Consider the following 17,231-nt stretch of genomic DNA (forward strand, 5'->3'; position numbering starts at 1 on the left):
ACTTCGTTGCTCCGGGTTATCGTACGAGTCATGCCTGTGGCTAACAGTAGGGACAGAAAGATGAGGGAGAAAAGGGGACAGGGATTTAGGGAGCTCTATTACCGCTCCGAATGGGGGATTAATCTAAATGGAATGGCTAAGGTGTGTGATTGAGCGCCGAGCTTAAGGGAGTCTCCTGGGGTTGGAGAAGCTGTGTTGTGTGTCGCTGCCGCGGGGCTCTCTGGGCTTGGTTACAGAACACGGCCCCACAATACTTACTGGTGTCTGTTGGCTTTGCAGATGGTGTGGAAACAATGCGTGGTGTTTTGGCCATAAATTTTGGACGCTGAATTATAGACCATCGTGCGCGGGTCCAGCTCATGGGCTGGTAGCGTACCAGAGGTGTGCTGTGTCAGTGGGCATGTGAGGATGGGAATGTCGTGCTCATTATGGGGTGGGAGTGTCGCGGATTTGTGTCGGATGGTTGGCTGGGCTCTGTGCGCACCTCGCTCTCTCACCTTTGGTTTAAGTACTGGAGTCAGGAGGTGTCGTGAAGGCGTGTGTGTTTTCCGGTTTCATCTTTCTCCTGTCACTGAATATGGTTCCTAGTGTTTGTGTTACTGTGTGTGTTTTCGCGCGCCTACTGCAGTACACGTAGAAGGCGAGGCTCAACCTTCGCTTTCGAATCCGCCTTCCCGTCCGAGTTCTCGTGGAGATAGTGGGGTTTTGGATGGGTCTTTGACGCTTTCGCGGGGGGAAAGTGGCATCTGGCTATGGTGTGAGCACAAGGTCGCCTTCGCTGGGAGGCGTGGGCGGTGTGAGAAGCAATCTCGTCCTCTAGTTAGAGAGATGCCTCACATCCTACCCCTGCCAGAGCGATCGGGGAAATTGACCTCTTTGATTGGCCCCTCCGGGGTGCTCAGTCACTGTCCCAGGGTCGGTGCCCGGGGCTTCCTTTGCCGTGGGCTGCGATTCCCATTTTCATGGGGGGCTGGCTGCCTCACGCCGTTACGGCTCGCGCGAGCTGGGCGTGCCGCCGCGCAGCCGGGGGCCTGTGCGTGCCTGGTGGCCTTCGCTCGTGGGGGGGGGGGGATGCGCCGTGCGCCCGCTCCGGCTTCTCGTGCTTCCTCCGCCCCAGCCGGTTCGCTGCGCCTTGCCCCGGGGGTGCGCGCCGCTGGGACACCCGGTTGCAGCCACGGAGCTGCGCGGCTGTTTTCTACGTCAGGGGTCCATGGGGGGGTGAGGGGTGACGGGGTGCCTTTGCCTTATATGTGCCCTCTGAGCCGGCGGCGCCTGGGGTGCGCCCCGGCCCGCTGTGCCCCTGGGCGTCCGTCGCGTTGGCGCTTGGTTTCCCGCGGGCCCGCGCCCGCGTCATGGCGGCCCCGCCCCACGCCCAGGCTGCGCCCCGGGGGTGGTTTGGCGGCTGGGCTGTGCTGTGGGTGCGCGGGGCCCCCGTTCCCAGGTGCGGCCCGTCCATCCTCTCCTGCCGCGGCACGCAGGCACGGGAGCCTGACACTCCCTTGCCTTGGTGGGGCGGTTTTTGGGTGGTCTCGGGGCTGCCGCCTTCTTGGGCCCTGCCGCCCCAGCCCGACCTGGGACAACCTGGGATCTCTGGCCAGGCTAGGCTGCCGCCCGTGGCACTGCGGTATCCTCCGTTCCCTGCCACGCCATGGGGAGGGCACAAGCACGACCTGCACAGCCCTCCCATCCCATGGGCCCTTTGCACCACCGACCGTACCGGCTGCCCCGCCTCGGCTGCGCCAGTGTGGCGCTGCGAGTGCGGGCCGTGCCGGGTGGGGGTGGGGGGCCGCGCGCTGGCGTGGGGGTGGTGCAGGAGAAGGAGGGTGCGTGACTGCTTTGCGGCCCAACGGCTCGTTGGGTCGGTGGTCCGTCGTGGAGCGCTGTGGTGGGGGTTGGCTGGGGCTGTGGTCCGCGGTATCGACGTCTGATGTCATGGGCTGGTGCTGCGCGGGCCCTGGAGTGAATGGTTGCTCTACTGGGCTGGCGCTGCTGGTGCTTTCTGTACGGCTTGGCTGGCGGGTGCTCTCTGAGCTGGCGGGTGTAGGTGCTCCTCGCGTGGACGGGTGATGGTGCCTCTGTAAGGGCCTGGCTGGGCTGGTGCTTCTGTACGGGCTGGCTGGCGCTGGTGACTCTCGCGCTGGCGGTTGGCTGAGTGATCCTCTGGGATGGAGGGTGATTGGTGCTAACTTGGGGCTTGGGCTGGAGACTGGTGCTCCCTTAGCGTGGATGGCGGTTCCGCATGCTGCAGTGCTTGGGGGTGCAGTTGCCGTCCGTTGCAAAAGTGCTGTGCGCTGCGCACCGCGCCTTGCGCTTCTTGCTTGGGCGCTCTGTCGTGGACTATTTGCACTTGCAAGCTGCTCTGCGCTGGTCGGCCCCTCTCCTCCGTGGTGCCACGCTATTAGGACGAAGCGGGCTGAAGTGGCTGCGTGCTGCCTGTGCATTGTTTGGCCATTGGCTGTCTCAAGGCGCGCCGTGGATGGGGCAGCGCCCCGGGGGGACCCCCGCTCCCATTCCATTCATGCAAGGTGTTTTGCCTCACGACGGGACCTGCCCCCCCCCCGCCCCCACTGCAGGTCTCGAGGGGCAGGAGACCCTGCACGGCTCGCCGTGTTGGGTGTGTGCCGTCCCCTCCGTGGGGCGTGAGTGCGTGCCGTGCGGGGCCGGGTTGCCCCCCCCCCTGTGCGCGGCGGGCTGTGCCCGGCGCGCCCCTTAATGTGCTGCTGTTTGCCCCCCCGAGGGCCCCTGCTGCTGCCCCAGGGGCCCGGCACCTACCCGCGGCGCCGGGGTGGCCCCAGCGGGATCCGTTGGCCCAGCCACCTGACGTACCTCCTCCGGATGGGCACGCCAGGGATGGGGGGGGGGACGTGGCTGGCTCGGCTGGTGCCCGAAGCGGCCCCTGCCCCCATCCCCGTCTCCGCCCGCGCACCCCCAGCCCCACCACCGGCAGCGCCCCCCGGGGGGGCGCCAGGCCCTCCCGCGTGCCCCCGACCCCCAAGCGCCCCCCGGCGCTGATCAGGTTGCTGATGCCGCGGTCTGCAAGGTCGACGGCCGCCGCATTGTGCCAGCAGCCGCCGGAACGAGTGCCACTGCCGACCCCGTCTCGGTGCTGCCCGGTGGGCGTAGCTCTGCCGTCGTGGCACGAGCGGCCTGACGCCTTTAGTCTGCCCGGGGTGCAGGAGGGCAAGCGGGTCGCTCACGGCTATTCGGCGGAGAGCCGCCGGGCGGGGCTCCCCGGCCCCCCCTTTTGGGTGCCTAGTTTCCCCGTGCCGGACCGCGGCCGGCGGGGCGGGGCTCGGCGCGGGCTCTGGGCTATGGGCTCAGTGGTATGGGCTCTGGGCACTGTTGGGGATATGGGATGTGGGGCTGGGATGTGGGGTTTGGGATGGGATGTGGGCCTATGGATGTGGATGATGGGAACTGGGACTGTGGACATGGGCTAACTGGGCATGGGCTGTGGGCTTATGGGACCTGGGCTATGGCCTTGTTTGGGCACTGGGGCACGGGGGCAAGTGGGGACACTGCCGGACCGGGTGTGGGGCTGCAGCGCGTGGGGCTGTGGCCTTGGGCGCTGGCCCCGGGGCTGGGGCAGGATGTGGGGCCGTGCCGCTCTCCTCTCCGCCCATTGCGCCGGGCTCGCCACCCCCGCGGCCGGGAACTCTTCCGTATGGCACAGCCGGCCCGGCCGCCCGCGGCGCTGGCTGTTCCCCCTCCGGTGCAACACCACGCCGGTCGGGGCGCCTCGTACACCGGGGAGGCCGAGACCCCGCAGGGGGAGACAGCTGCCGGGGCGGGGGGGGGGATGGGACAGCCCAGGCAGACGGGGGGGGCACGGCCGCTCCCGAGAGTACGCAACGACAAAGCTCGCCGTGACCCGCCGCCCCGGGGCCCCGTTCTGGGGTGGATATTGGTGCCCCACCGTCCGACGTGGCGACTGGCGCTCCCCCTCCCGTGACCCCACTCCTTCCTCAGCTCCGGGGCCGCCCCCACCCCGCCCCATGGTCATCCCCCTAAGGAGGTCCCCCGCCCCGGCCCCGCCTCAAATCGGGGCTCCATTCCCCCCCCCGGCCGCCCCCCCCCCTTACGCGCTCTCCCTCGTGCCTCCCCCGCTGCACACGTTCGTAGTTCCCTGCCCGTCCGCCGCCCCACTCCGGTTTCCTCTTCCCCGCCCAATGCCTCCCTCCATCCCCCCCCCCAACTCGATGCCCCGCGCAGGGCTCTGGCGGCGTTTTTTCACCTGCGGGGCTCTGTGGGACATGTGGCGGGGACGAGACTGCAGGCTCCGGCCGCAGCTCCCGCGCGGGGGGGGAGCTTAAAAGTCACATATGGGAGAAACGGGGTCCCCACTGTCCCTCGTTCTCCCCATATGTCCATCGGGGCCAAAAAGTCCCAGCAAAAAAAGGGGGGCTTCAAGGGTAATAACGACGGTCCCAGCCTGGGGGCGTCAACAGTCACGCCTGCTCCCCCCATGGTGGGTTCGGGTTGGGGTGGTGGGGGGGGGGTGGGGTCCTTGGTGGTCGTTGTGGGGGTCGGGGGGGGTCGTGTGCCATGATACGGCCGGACCTTGGTGCTGGTGTGCTTGGGGGGATGGCCGCGTGTTGGTGGATCAGCCCCTTCTGCCTGAGCTGCGCACTGCTCGCGGAAGCAGTACCTGGCGGTGGACCGCCAGTCGTTGTTCTGAGCTTGGGTTTACTTCTCCTCAGCGGGAGATCCGTCCAGTTTCCCTCTTGACATTTCGAGGCCGGCGTTGTTCCTCGCAGTTTTCCTGTTTCCGTTGACAGTTCTAGGTGTCCATGGTCGATGGGGACAGCGGGGGCTCTCACGAGCTCCGGCACTTGGGCACATTGGGACTTGTTTCACGGCGGCGGAGGGGGGAGGAGGAGGGGGGGGGGAGCGGGGGCGGCGGGGCCGGGGGGGGGGGGGTCACCAAATTCCACCCCCATAACGGGGGGTCCCCGGGGCTGCGGGGGGGTCACGGGGCGGGATCCTTCTCGTTACTCTCGGGGTGAGCTTCCTTCCCCCCCCGCTTCCTGTTGCTCCCCATCCCCCCCCCCGGCCCGGAGCTTTTCCTCCCCCTCGTGTCTCGGCCTCCCCGGTACGAGGCTCCCCCCGGAGCCGTCGTTGTGGCACCGGGAGGGGGAACCGATCCAGCTCCGGTGCGGTCTGGGCCGGGCCGGGCTGTGCCGATACGGAACGTCCCGGGCCGCGGGGGTTGGCGGGGAGCCCGGCGCAATTGGGGTGGAGGAGGAGGAGCTGCAGCGGCCCCACATCGTCCCATCCCCGTGTTCACATCTCCCCAAGTTCCCACATCCCCACGTCGCTGCATCCCCACATCCCGTGTCCGCAGGTCCCCACCTTCCCCCCTGCCCCAGTGTCCCAACACATCCCATATCCCATGTCCCATATCCCACATCCCATGTCCCATATCCCATATCCCACATCCCATGTCCCATATCCCACATCCCATATCCCACATCCCATGTCCCATATCCCACATCCCATGTCCCATATCCCATATCCCACATCCCATATCCCATATCCCATATCCCATATCCCATATCCCTCCTCCGTATCCCCGCCCCGTGTCCCGCTGGTTCCGTCACGGGGGGAAACTGAGGCACAAAGTGGGGGGGGTGGGGTTGGATTCTCCCTCCCGGTGCTGCATCGCCGCCCGAAGCCGGTAGGGGACGCCGCTGTCCCCCCCCACCCGGGGCAGATAAAGGCGGCGGCGGCGGCGGCGGGGACGGCAGAGCGGTACCGGCAGCACCGGGGCAGCACCGGGAGGGACGGCGGGGCCGGGGGGGGGCATGGCGCGGCGGCTGCTGCTGTGCTGTGCTGCCCTGCTGGCGGCAGGTACCGGGCACGGACACCGGGCAGCTCCGGGTGGGCGCTGGGGTGGCTGGGGGGCACTGGGCGGTGTGGGAGGGGTCCGTGGGGTCTGCCCGGCCCCGGGGGGGGGGGCTCTGCCGTGTTGTGATGCTGGGTGGGTGCTCGGGTAGAGCGGGGGGATGTGGGGCAGGGCTCTCTCGGGGCACGCAGCTGCTATGGGGCTGGAGGCCACGTCCCCCCCCCCACCCCTTGCTGCCCATCCTTAGGGGGAGGTACTCGTGGTCGTGGGGGGGTCCAACGGGATCCCTCTGTGGGGCCACCCCCGTGTCCCGCTGTATGTGCTCGGTGCCCCCTGGGCAGGGCAGGAGCTGCTCCTCCTGTTGTGCAAACAGCAGCAGGGCGATAAGGGCGCTCCTGGCACAGCCCTGCGCTGCACAGGGTGTGTGTGCAACCCGGCCCGGCACGGCACGGCACGGCACGGCCCCACGGATGGGGCACGGCATCACCCCAACACTGCGGAGCCTTCAGGGTCTCCTGCCCCTCTGAGAGCTGCATTTTGGGCTGGGGGTGGTTGGGGGGGGGGCATTGTGCCCTCTGTGCATGGCAAAAGCACCTGCAGAATGAACTGGGGGATGCTGTGTCCCCCCTGGGCTCTGCCCCATCCCTGCTCTCTCCTTAGGGACAGTCCATGGCCAACAAGCACCAGCAGCACAGCACCAGCCCGGCTCGTCCATAGGTGTCACCACGTGGATGAGTGAGGTGCCTTCACTCAGCTCAGGAGCAGCTGAAGTGCAAATATTGCCACGGGACAGAGCTCCCAGCAGAGAGAGCTCAGCTCTGTCTGCATCTCACAGCACTGCAACGGGAGCTGCAACTGCGACCCCAAGCACTGCAGCAGCTGAACCTCCATCCAGCCCTATAGGATCACCATCTCCATCCAGCCCTACAGGAGCACCATCACCCTCCAGCCCTATAGGATCACCATCACCCTCCAGCTCTATAGGATCACCATCTCCATCCATCCCTACAGAAGCACCATCTCCATCCAGCCCTACAGGATCACCATCACCCTCCAGCTCTATAGGATCACCATCACCCTCCAGCTCCATAGGATCACCATCTCCATCCAGCCCTACAGAAGCACCATCATCCTCCAGCCCTATAGGATCACCATCACCCTCCAGCCCTGCAGCATCACCATCTCTTCCCATGACATCAGACTCAGTACCTCTGACCACAGCCCCATCCAACCCCCCCACCACATCGGCTCCATCTGACCTGACCACCGTACCCAACTATCCGTGGTCCTCAAGCAGAGCATCAGCCCCGTCCTCTCCTGGGCAGCCCACCCCCACTCCCATCTCTGCTGTGCCCCCTGCCAGCCCCACTCCTGGCACTGCCTCAGCTCTCAGCTCCAGCACTGTGCGGCAGCTCGATGCTGGCAGCCTGGGTGAGCCCATGGGGTGGGATTTGGGAGGGCTTTGCAGTGCTGCTGTCCCTTCCCATGCTGTGCATTGGGACTGGATGTGCTCAGGTGCCACTGGGTGCTGCCATGTATCCCTGTTCCCATAGGAATCCCCATGTTCCCATGGTCTGGGGGCTGTGCTTGCAGTGGGTCCCAAAGGGAGGAGGCTTCAATCCCCTTAGACCACCCAAAATCTCTCCCCATCCAATTCAATGGGGTATTTCATGCTCCCCCTTCCTTTCTGGGCTGGCAGTAGGAGGGAGGTGACGTGGGCACCGCTGTGTAACGGGGTGTCCCCTCTCACCTCACAGCACAGCCCAGCTCCAAACCCAACCCGGGCCTGGTGGTGGTCGTCAGCCTGTTCGTGGTGGTGCTGGTGGGGGCCGTGGCCATGCTGCTGGTGCGGCTGTGCCGCTGCGGGAAGCCCCAATTCCAACGGCTGGACGAGGTGCCCATGGTGTGTGTGGGGCTGGGGGGCGGTGTGGGGCAGCGGTGGGGTCCGTGTCTCACCCCATTCTCTCTCCTTCCATAGGGCAAAGTGTCAGAGGAGTCCCCCTTCGCCCGTCACCCCCCCAGGTGACCCCGCTGTGCCGAATAAAGACGCTGCAGCCCTGGCTTTGGTTTCCCATCTGCGCTGCACCCCCCGTGGGTGTCACATCCTCGGGGAGGGGGAAACCTGCTTTGGGGTCGGGGTTGGGATGGAGGATGCACGGATGGAGGAGGAGCGTGGAGCGTTGGGGGCTGCACGGTGCTTCATCCCCCCCCCCCCAGCGGGGTGGGCTGGAGGGAGGGCGCGAGCGGGCAGGCACGCACATCGCCTTCCTTCTGCTCGGCTGCACTCGGCCGAGGCTGCGGCGCGATCCGGTAACGGGGGTGGGTGTGGGGCTGGGGGTGATGTGGGGCAGCCATCCCCGATGTAGAGATGGGGATTGGGGGGGGGGGGGAAGCTCAGCACTGGGTCAATGGGGAGGGGCGTGTCGGTGGCACCTGGGGAGATTCCGGGGGCTGCTCCGGTTTTCTGGAGGTTTGGGGATGGGGATTTGGGGCCTGACGGTGCTCCGGGATGAGGCGCGTGGCCTCGGGTCCCCGTCCCTTGTTGACGGCCGTGAGCCGATGTCGGGGGGCTCCGGGGTGGGGGGATGGGAGGGGGGGGGTCCGGTGCTTCTCTGAGCCCTGAGATGCCGCGCTGAGCCCCGTCAATAGCGGCAGGGTGGAAATATAAACGGCCCCTCCGCTCCCCCCGCCCCAACGAGGGGTGATCTGAGCCCCCGCTCATCCCCCACCCCCAATTCCTTGCAGCCACGATGCGACGGAGCCGCACAGCGCTGCCCTTCCTGAGCGCGGAGGTGAGACCGGGCACTGGGGGAGCACCGGGGGATGTATTGGGGGATACCGGGGGAGCACCGGGGAGGCTGAGGGGGGATCCCCGGTGGGGGCGTCCCAGCACGACGCCTCGGGGCAGCAATCAACGTGCCGATGGCGCTCGGAGTTAATTATCCCCATAATGGGCTGTTAATTATTATTCGCCTCTGCGTAATTGCGCGTTGGCTCCGGGGGATTTTCCAGCGGGATCCCGGGAGGGGGGGCGGGGCTCACGGAGATGCTGGGACATCCCCCCCCATGTCCCTTAGGAACGTGTCCCCCCCTCATTTCGAGGTACCCGGGGGGGCTCTGAACACCGGGACCCTCATCGCCCCCCGCCCGCTCTCCCCGTGTCCCCCTCAGCGCTGCCGCGATGCCGCCGAGGCCGCCCCGTCGGGGTCACTGCCGGGCGCCGTCCGCCGCCGCTTCTCCGGGACTCCGCTGCTGCCTCCGCTCGGCTGCCGGGGGGGCCCCGAACCCGAGAGCTCCCGCGTGGTGTTCACCATCGAGGAGAGCGGCCCCAGCAGCGGTGACGAGGCCGATCCCCCCCGGTAAGCGAAGCCGGTGCGGGGCTGCCCAGAACTCAGGGAGGAACCGGAAGGTTCTGTTCAGCACCGGGACGGGAGATGGGGGGGTACCGCCGTTATGGGGGGGGGGGGTAACGGAACCGATTTCAGCACCGGGAAACGGACAGCGGCCCCGAGGGGGGGTGGGGACGGGTTGGTGGGCAGCGCCCGTCCCGTCCATGTCCCGGAGGTTCCCCCCCGGCACGTCCCGGCCCCGAGCTGACCTCATTCCTCGTTCCCTCCCCTGGCACCGCCGTGCCGTTATTTTGGGGCCGTTCCCGTCCCGAATCCGACCCGGCCCCGGCTCCTGTGTCACCCGCTGCTCCCCCCACCCCCCCCGGGCACGCACACGTGTCTCTTGGGGGTGGGGGGTGGTGAGGGGCGGGCAGTGCCGTCCTGGATCCGAGGACTGGCTGTCCCGCTGTCCGGCCCAGCCCCGCTGTCCCATGGGCTCCCGGCTGCCAGGCGGGGACAGCTCTGTCCCCACCCCGCTGTCCCGCACCCCGTGCCAGGCTGTCGCAACACCCCCCCGATGTCCCCATGCTCTCACCCAGCGGGTCCCCTCCGCCGCCCCCTTTGCCCGGTACCTCCGGGGGTCCCGAGGGTGCCGTCGTGCCGGGGGGGCCCTTCCTGGCTCCTCGCCACCCCCCGGATATTTTGGCCCTCGCCGCAGACAGCAGGTACCGCTGCGTCACCGGGTCAGGGGGCACCCGGCTCCCACGGCCAGGACAAGGCCATGCGTGTCCCTGGGGGTCCCACCCGGCTCCGTGTCCCCACGTTGGGCAGCGAGGAGGAGCGTGGGGGGGACAAGGTTGGCTCTCACGGGTCTGTTGGTGACACTGTGCCGTGGTTGCTGTGTTAACCCGGGGTGCTCTGGCTCGGCCGTGTCCGTTGGTGACACCAATATCCCATATAAATATGGGATGCTCCGGGTTTGGCCCCATCCCTTGGTGGCAACGTGGCCCGTCCACACCGTGTGTCCAGACACTCCGGGCTCAGCTGTGTCTCTCGGTCACACCGTGTCCCTCGGTGACACCACGGCCGCTTCATCCGCCTGGGCTGCTGCAGGCACAGCGCTGCCCCCACTATGTGCCCATCTGGCTCCATGCTCTGCCCTATGGGGCACACTGAGCTCAGCGCGGCTCCGCTGCTCACACCCCACCGAGCATCCTCCCCCGACGGGCACAGCTGCCACCGAGGGGACGGGAGGGTGGCACCGGGCCGCGTGCCTGCAGGCCGTGCTCACGTGGAGCCGTCGGGGCGCCGGGGGGGGGGGATGGAGGGAGGGGGTGAACCAGACAGTTGTTTAATTTCTCAGGCGCTGGTGGGAGGGGGATGGAAAGTTTCCCGGGGCCGCTGGGGGGAACGGCCGCTCATTTCCTGCTCCGCTCCGCTCCCATCCCCGTGGGTCCGGACCCCCCAGCGCTGCATTTCGGTGCCCTGAGTGCGGCCATGCTGCCGGCCCCGGGGGTGTCGTCTCCACTCGGGTCCCCGCGGGGGTCCCCCCGCAACTCCCCTGTGCTGTTCAGGAGGCTGAGGGTGAATCAGAGCATCCGCCTGCAGCGCCGCTTCACTGTGGCGCATCCCCTCGGGTAAGGGGGAGGGGGCTGAGAGGGGTCCTGAGTGGATGGGGGGGACGGTGGGGCGGTGGGGAATGGGGACGGGGTCAGCGTGGACGCCCTCGGTGCTGTGGTGTGTCCCTGTCGGTGGGGACTTGGGGTTTATTGGGGTCTTTGTGCTGGTGGTGCTGAGCTCGGGGGGGGCAGCGGTGGCTGAGGTCGGGTGTGCTCACAGCAGCGATGGGCGCAGTGGGGCAGCTGGGCTCTGTCTGCCCACAGTGGGGGCACGGCAGGCACAGCAGAGGGGCAGCAGGCGCTGACTCCCACCCTGGGGGGGCCGGGCACTGCAGGGAGCAGCAGTGTCCTCTCCAATGGTAACAGCACCTATTTATAGCGGCCCCCCCCGCCTTCCCCCACTGCCTGACACCGCGCAGCATGGAAAGTATTTCTGAGTTCGGCACCAGAGCTGCTGTCCCGGCTGTGCCCCCCCCCCAGCCACGGTGCCCCCACCCCGGTGTGTGCCACAGCCATCGAGGGGGGGACGTGTGTGTCTGCTCCGCATCTCGGTGACACCGTGCCCGGGTCGGAGCCGTCCTCAGGGCGGCGGAGGGGTCAGAAGTGTCTGAGCTGCACCGGAGGGGGAACAAACCCCCAATTGAGCCGCAGGGCTGGAGGAGCCACAATGCGGCTTTGTGTCCCCGTACCACTGGGGACGCGGGGCAGAGGACGGCAGCGGGGCCGGGGGATGCAGCCAGGCGGCCGCTGCCCGTCCCGGAGGCACTCCTGCATCGGGTAGGTCCGACGGTGCGGGGGGACGGGGACACCCGGCCCTATTCTTTCCCTGGAGCGGCTCATCCTCGTCCCCATGGCGGCACTGGGATGGGACGGATGCCGGTTACCGTCGCCGTGTCCCCATGCGCAGCCGTTCCCATGACCCAGCTGCCATAGGGACAACACAGGGCCACCATCCCTGTCCCCGTGCCTCTCGTCCCCCGTGGGCTGCACGGCTCTGGATGGCACCGCCCCACCGCGTCCCCAGGGCCCGGCGCTTGGCTTCCCCCGTGCTTTCTGTCCTTCGATGTCCCCTGGCTCCGCGCCCCGGACGGGTCCCCTGTGGGACGCAGCGCTTTGGGCTGCGGCTGATGGAGGCTTTCGAGGACTCGCAGAGGCCGGGGACGATGGGATGAGGGGTGACGGTGACATGGGACGGCTCACTTCCAGCCCTGGCTGTGAATGGGGACAGCAGCGATGGCCCCAAGGCTCCCGGTGCCCCCGCTGATACCAGCCCCGTCTCCTGTCCCTACAGCTTTGACCTGGAGAATGGCCCCCCAGGCAGGGGCCCGCTGGAGCCGCAGTGCAGTCCGGGCGCAGGGCTGGTTCTGCAGGGCGCCTTCACCCACAGCCAGCGCCGCGAGTCCTTCCTGTACCGCTCAGACAGCGACTACGACTTGTCGCCAAAGACCATGTCCAGGAACTCCTCCATCGCCAGCGACCTGTGAGTCAGCCCCGACCCTCTGCCCCACACCCCCATCCCGACCCCCCCCCTCACCCTCTCTTTGCTCCCCACAGACACGGGGAAGACCTGATCGTCACCCCCTTCGCCCAGGTGAGGCTGCGTGGCAAAGAGGGGACACGTCCCCACGTCCCCCCATCCCCAGCTCTATGGGGAGGGCCGGGGTCGCTCAGCCCATCCCCAGCCCCTCTTGCACCCCCCAGGTCCTGGCCAGCCTGCGCACCGTGCGCACCAACGTGATGGTGCTGCTGCACCTCCAGGAGCGTGTGGGCACCAAGTGAGTGTGTGGGGGGGGGTCGGGATGGGCGGGGGGGGGGCACGGGGTGGTGCTGAGCTCTGTGCATTCTGCAGGCGGGCATCGAGCAGCAGCAGCCTCCCATCTGCCAGCAGGGCCGGCCTGTCTGGTGAGTGTCCCTATGGGGGACTGACAGGGGGCTGTTGGGGGGGGAGGGCTGGTTTTGCCCTTTGGGATCCATGTCGGGTTTTCGGCGGCTCCATCCTCCCATCGCACAGCGGTGCTGGTGGTGGAACGGCTCCCGTTGACGTCAGACCTTCCATTAATAAACCCCGGGCGGTGCGTGGGGCCCCGCGAGATCCCCGGGCCGCGTGTCACCTCGGGGCGATGCGTGGGGACAGCGTGACACCATGTTGTGCAGCGGGGGCAGCACGCCCGGCTGCAGCGCCTGCTCAGCACCATTCCCCATCCCATCACCGCCCCATGGGGATGTGAGCATCCCTCGGTGGGGATGGAGGGGCCGGGCCCCCACTCGTGTCCCCGTGCCCAGCCGTGACACTACGCTGCCCTATAGCAGAGGATGCTCAGCAGAAGCTGTCGCTGGAGACCCTGGAGGAGCTGGACTGGTGCCTGGAGCAGCTGGAGACGCTGCAGACACGGCACTCGGTCGGCGAGATGGCGTCCAACAAGGTGGGGACCCCCACCATAGGGGCGCTCACCCCATAGGGGCGCAGGGGCTGCCCCACACACCGCTCACCCCCATCTGCACCACCCTCAGTTTAAGCGGATGCTGAGCCGGGAGCTCTCCCACCTCTCGGAGAGCGGCCGCTCGGGGAACCAGGTGTCTGAATACATCTCCAGCACCTTCCTGGGTGAGTGCCTGGGGGGGACAGGGCCTCTGAGCCCCTCTATATCTCAGGGCCCTGCAGTGCTGAGCCCCACGGGGTCGGTGGGGCAGCAGCATTCACCTTTTGCAAGGCTTTCCTTGGGAGCTACCCCAGGACTGGTGGCTTTGGGGGTGGCTGCTGCTCGGTGCTGCTGTGTGGGTTGGCAGCTGGCACCGGGCTGCTCCTGCATGGGGGATCCCAGGGGACAGCCCCACGGTGGGTGGGTGGGTGGGTGGGGGGAGCTCCCGGCGCCCCCCCGGCAGCCCGCAGTTTCTATGGCATCGCGGTGCTCTCCAGCTGACGTCAGCCATTGGGGGGGGGGGTTTCTGTGCTCCCCCCTCCCCACCGCGGCTGTGCAGACAAGCAGCACGAGGTGGAGATTCCCCCAGCGCTGCACAAGGAGAAGGACAGGGAGCGCAGGAAGCGGCCGATGTCGCAGATCAGCGGCGTGAGGAAGCCGGCCCACTGCCCCCGCCTGGCCGCCATCCCTCGCTTCGGGGTCCGCACGGAGCAGGAGGGGCTGCTGGCCAAGGTGAGCCCCCACCCAGCATTGGTCCATCCCGTGCTGGGGTCCCGGCCCTCACTGCACCCCATCCCTTGGTCCCCAGGAGCTGCAGGACACCAACAAGTGGGGTCTCAACATCTTCAAAGTGGCCGAATACTCAGGAAACCGCCCGCTGACGGTCCTCATGTACAGCATCTTCCAGGTGAGCTCCATGTTGGGGGGCTGCCCCCCCTGCAGCCCTGCACCCTGCTGGGGATAAACCCCCCCTCAATGGTTCTCCTATAGGAGCGTGACCTGATGAAGACGTTCCGCATCCCCGCTGACACCTTCCTCACCTACATGCTGACGCTGGAGGACCATTACCGCGCCGACGTGGCGTATCACAACAACATCCACGCTGCTGATGTTGCCCAGTCCACCCACGTCCTCCTCTCCACCCCTGCACTGGATGTGAGCCCTGCTCCCTCGGGGCCACCAAATACATCCACTGTGCCTTTGACCTCCTGTGCTGCCCTTCCCAGGCCGTATTCACCGACCTGGAGATCATGGCAGCCATCTTCGCCAGCGCCATCCATGATGTTGACCACCCCGGTGTCTCCAATCAGTTCCTCATTAATACCAGTGAGCTGTGGGGGGTGTGGGGTGGTGGGGCTGTATGCATGGGGTCACTGTGGTGTGACTGATGCCGTCCCATAGACTCAGAGCTGGCGCTGATGTACAACGATGCTTCGGTGCTGGAGAACCATCACTTGGCTGTGGGCTTCAAGCTGCTGCAGGAGGAGAACTGTGACATCTTCCAGAACCTGAGCAAGAAGCAGAGGCAGTCGCTCCGTAAGATGGCCATCGATATGGTGAGCTGCATGTGTGGGGTGTGGGGCTGTGGGGGGGAATGGGGTCAGGCTGAGCCCCCTTACCCTGCATACCCTGCCCAGGTGTTGGCCACAGACATGTCCAAGCACATGAGCCTGCTGGCGGATCTGAAAACGATGGTGGAAACCAAGAAGGTGACCAGCCTGGGGGTGCTGCTGCTGGATAACTACTCCGACAGGATCCAGGTGGGCACGGGGTCATGGGGAGGAGTGCTCCTACAGCCCATAGCACTGAGCCTGGCTGTGCAATGTCCCTTGGGTGCCACCACCACCAAGGGGATGCCTGGTGAATGAGAGCTGTGGGGTGAGCAGCACGGTGCCCATGTAGGTCCTGCAGAACATGGTGCACTGCGCCGACCTCAGCAACCCCACCAAACCATTGGAGCTGTACCGGCAATGGACCGACCGCATCATGGCCGAGTTCTTCCATCAGGGTGACAGGGAACGTGAGAAGGGGATGGAGATCAGCCCCATGTGTGATAAACACACCGCCTCCGTGGAGAAATCCCAGGTGGGGGCACGGCGTGGGGCCGGGGCTGAGGGGCACAGCAGGGGCTGAGCTCTCCCTTCCTTCCTACAGGTGGGATTCATCGACTTCATCGCCCACCCTCTATGGGAGACCTGGGCCGACCTGGTGCACCCTGATGCCCAAGAGATTCTGGATACACTGGAGGACAACAGGAACTGGTACCAGAGCATGATCCCACAGAGCCCCTCGCCCCCACCCCAGGTGGGGTCTGAGGAGCCCCCCGCAGCCCCCAGCAAGTCCCAGTTTGAGATGACACTGGAGGAAGAGGTGGGAGGGTCAGACACGGAACCGGAGGGACCCGAGAGCCCTTTGGAGGAGGACAACAGCGGCTCCAAAGCATCGGCTACGGATGATTCGGAGTCAGCCGACACTGAACGTTTATCACCTGGCTCTGGGGATGTGGACAACAGGAGAGTGTTGGAGGGGACAGTGCCAAAGGACAGGGCTGGTGGTGGGTGCACAGCGCCGGACCCCGAGAGCCACAGGGAGCTGTGCCTGGACACGGAGGGCAATGTCACATTCCTGCCCCTGGGCACGTAGCAGCCTGGCTGGAGGGTCCCATCGATGCTCTGGGGATGTGGGACTGGGCACTGCCCCACTGATGGCCGTGGGCAGGTCCTGATGGCAATGAGGATGTTGCTCACCCCCTCCCCTGCTTCCACCCGGCATCCAGCTGCTGGGAAAGGTCCCTGTGACCACAAACAGGGCTCGAAGATGCTGCTCCTGCCCCATCCCAGCCCCGGGCACGCTGTACCCCGCAGCACAGTGCAGCCAAAAGCCTTTTGGTGTCACATTGGCACACGGCATTCGCTGTCCTGGCACGGCAGCACGGGTCGGAGCTGTATTTATTTAGGGACGGATTCACTTTTTAAAGCCTTTTTGTAGCTCACCAGCCTCACCCGGACAAAGCACAGCAGGAGCTGCTCCGATCGCTCTCACTGCAGTGAGAAGGGTTTACTTCCTTCACCCTCCAGATATTAAACCTGGTTTGTTTCTCCCCCCCTTCCCCGAACGGACCGTGCTCCTCTCGTGGGTCCTGCGGGCACCGTGCGGGGGTCGCGATGCGTTCGGTGGCCCCGAGACCCCGCTGGGAGCTCGGAGGGACGCGTTGTGCGTTCGAACAAAGCCGAATTCCTGCCTGGAAATGTGGCTCCGTCACACATGCAAACACAGCCCACGAAGGTAAATATTTAATCGCCGGCTTGGCGCGGCTCGGAGCTCGCTCTGCTCTTCCGCATCGCTCCCGGGGGTGACGGATCGGTAAACACGGCCCCACCCGCAGCACCGCCCCGGCAGACCCCTCCCTTCACCCTATAGGGGCAACTGAGGGTCTCCACGGTCCCCCAGCCCCGCACTGCCACCCCATGGAGGATAAGGGGGGGGGGCTGCCTTCCCTAAACCCCCAGGGAGGGGGTAAAACAGCCGGATCCCAGCGCCGGGCTGCGGGTGGTGGGTGCCCCACGGGTGCGGGGGGGCTGCGGGGCGGGTGGCCCGACCCTTGGGGGGGAGGGGGCAGTGTTGGGTGCTGCCCGCAGTGTTGGGTGCTCCATAGAGGGAGCGGGGTGATGCTGCGGGTTGTGGGTGCGGGAGGCCGTGCATGGAGGTGTGGGGTGGGGTGCGGGGCTGCACTCGGGCCCTATGGGTGGTCGTATGGATGGTCGTATGGATGGCCCTATAGATGGCCCTAAGGATGGCCCTAAGGATGGCCCTATGGATGATCCTATGGATGGTCCTATGGATGGTCCTATAGATGGTCCTAAGGGGGCCCTATAGATGGCCCTATGGATGGTCCTATGGATGGCCCTATGGATGGTCCTATAGATTGTCCTATGGATGGTCCTATGGATGGCCCTATGGATGGCCCTATAGATGGCCCTATGGATGGCCCTATGGATGGCCCTATGGATGGCCCTAT

General features: G+C 66.6%; 2 protein-coding genes across 3 annotated transcripts in view; both read left to right on the forward strand.

The window, feature by feature from the left end:
* JUND (JunD proto-oncogene, AP-1 transcription factor subunit) overlaps window positions 1–698 on the forward strand; it is a 1,445-nt gene extending 747 nt beyond the window's left edge. Inside the window, exon 2 of the mRNA XM_015886082.1 lies at window positions 629–698. Coding sequence (XP_015741568.1) covers window positions 629–698 — 70 coding nt within the window. The remainder of the gene's footprint in view (window positions 1–628) is intronic.
* Window positions 699–5,542: 4,844 nt separating this feature from the next.
* PDE4C (phosphodiesterase 4C) lies at window positions 5,543–16,461 on the forward strand. 2 transcript variants are annotated; one of them, XM_032440988.1, is made up of 20 exons: window positions 5,543–5,850; window positions 6,506–7,276; window positions 7,608–7,748; window positions 7,824–7,940; window positions 8,591–8,637; window positions 9,017–9,204; window positions 12,085–12,273; window positions 12,348–12,384; window positions 12,495–12,568; window positions 12,643–12,695; window positions 13,101–13,216; window positions 13,305–13,398; window positions 13,773–13,945; window positions 14,022–14,120; window positions 14,204–14,368; window positions 14,440–14,539; window positions 14,615–14,769; window positions 14,851–14,973; window positions 15,116–15,298; window positions 15,368–16,461. In XM_032440988.1, the coding sequence occupies exons 1-20, from the start codon at window positions 5,805–5,807 to the stop codon at window positions 15,854–15,856; spliced, it is 3,360 nt and encodes a 1,119-aa protein (XP_032296879.1). In that variant the 5' UTR covers window positions 5,543–5,804; the 3' UTR covers window positions 15,857–16,461. The 2 variants fall into 2 exon arrangements, with proteins under 2 accessions (XP_032296879.1, XP_015742237.1); XM_015886751.2 differs by lacking the exons at window positions 5,543–5,850; window positions 6,506–7,276; window positions 7,608–7,748; ... (1 more) ...; window positions 8,591–8,637; window positions 9,017–9,204 and adding an exon at window positions 10,557–10,811 and having other exon boundaries at window positions 13,104–13,216.
* Window positions 16,462–17,231: the final 770 nt, after the last annotated feature.

Source organism: Coturnix japonica, chromosome 28 (assembly GCF_001577835.2).
Source record: "Coturnix japonica isolate 7356 chromosome 28, Coturnix japonica 2.1, whole genome shotgun sequence".
Lineage (NCBI taxonomy): Eukaryota > Metazoa > Chordata > Aves > Galliformes > Phasianidae > Coturnix > Coturnix japonica.

Excerpts from the sequence above, each read along its gene's own strand:
- PDE4C (XM_032440988.1), top strand. The coding sequence starts at position 5,805 with ATGGCGCGGCGGCTGCTGCTGTGCTGTGCTGCCCTGCTGGCGGCAG. Across the intron at positions 7,749-7,823 it reads GGCTGGACGAGGTGCCCATG|GGCAAAGTGTCAGAGGAGTC; the intron begins GTGTGTGTGGGG and ends CTCCTTCCATAG. Across the intron at positions 12,569-12,642 it reads CAGGAGCGTGTGGGCACCAA|GCGGGCATCGAGCAGCAGCA; the intron begins GTGAGTGTGTGG and ends TGCATTCTGCAG.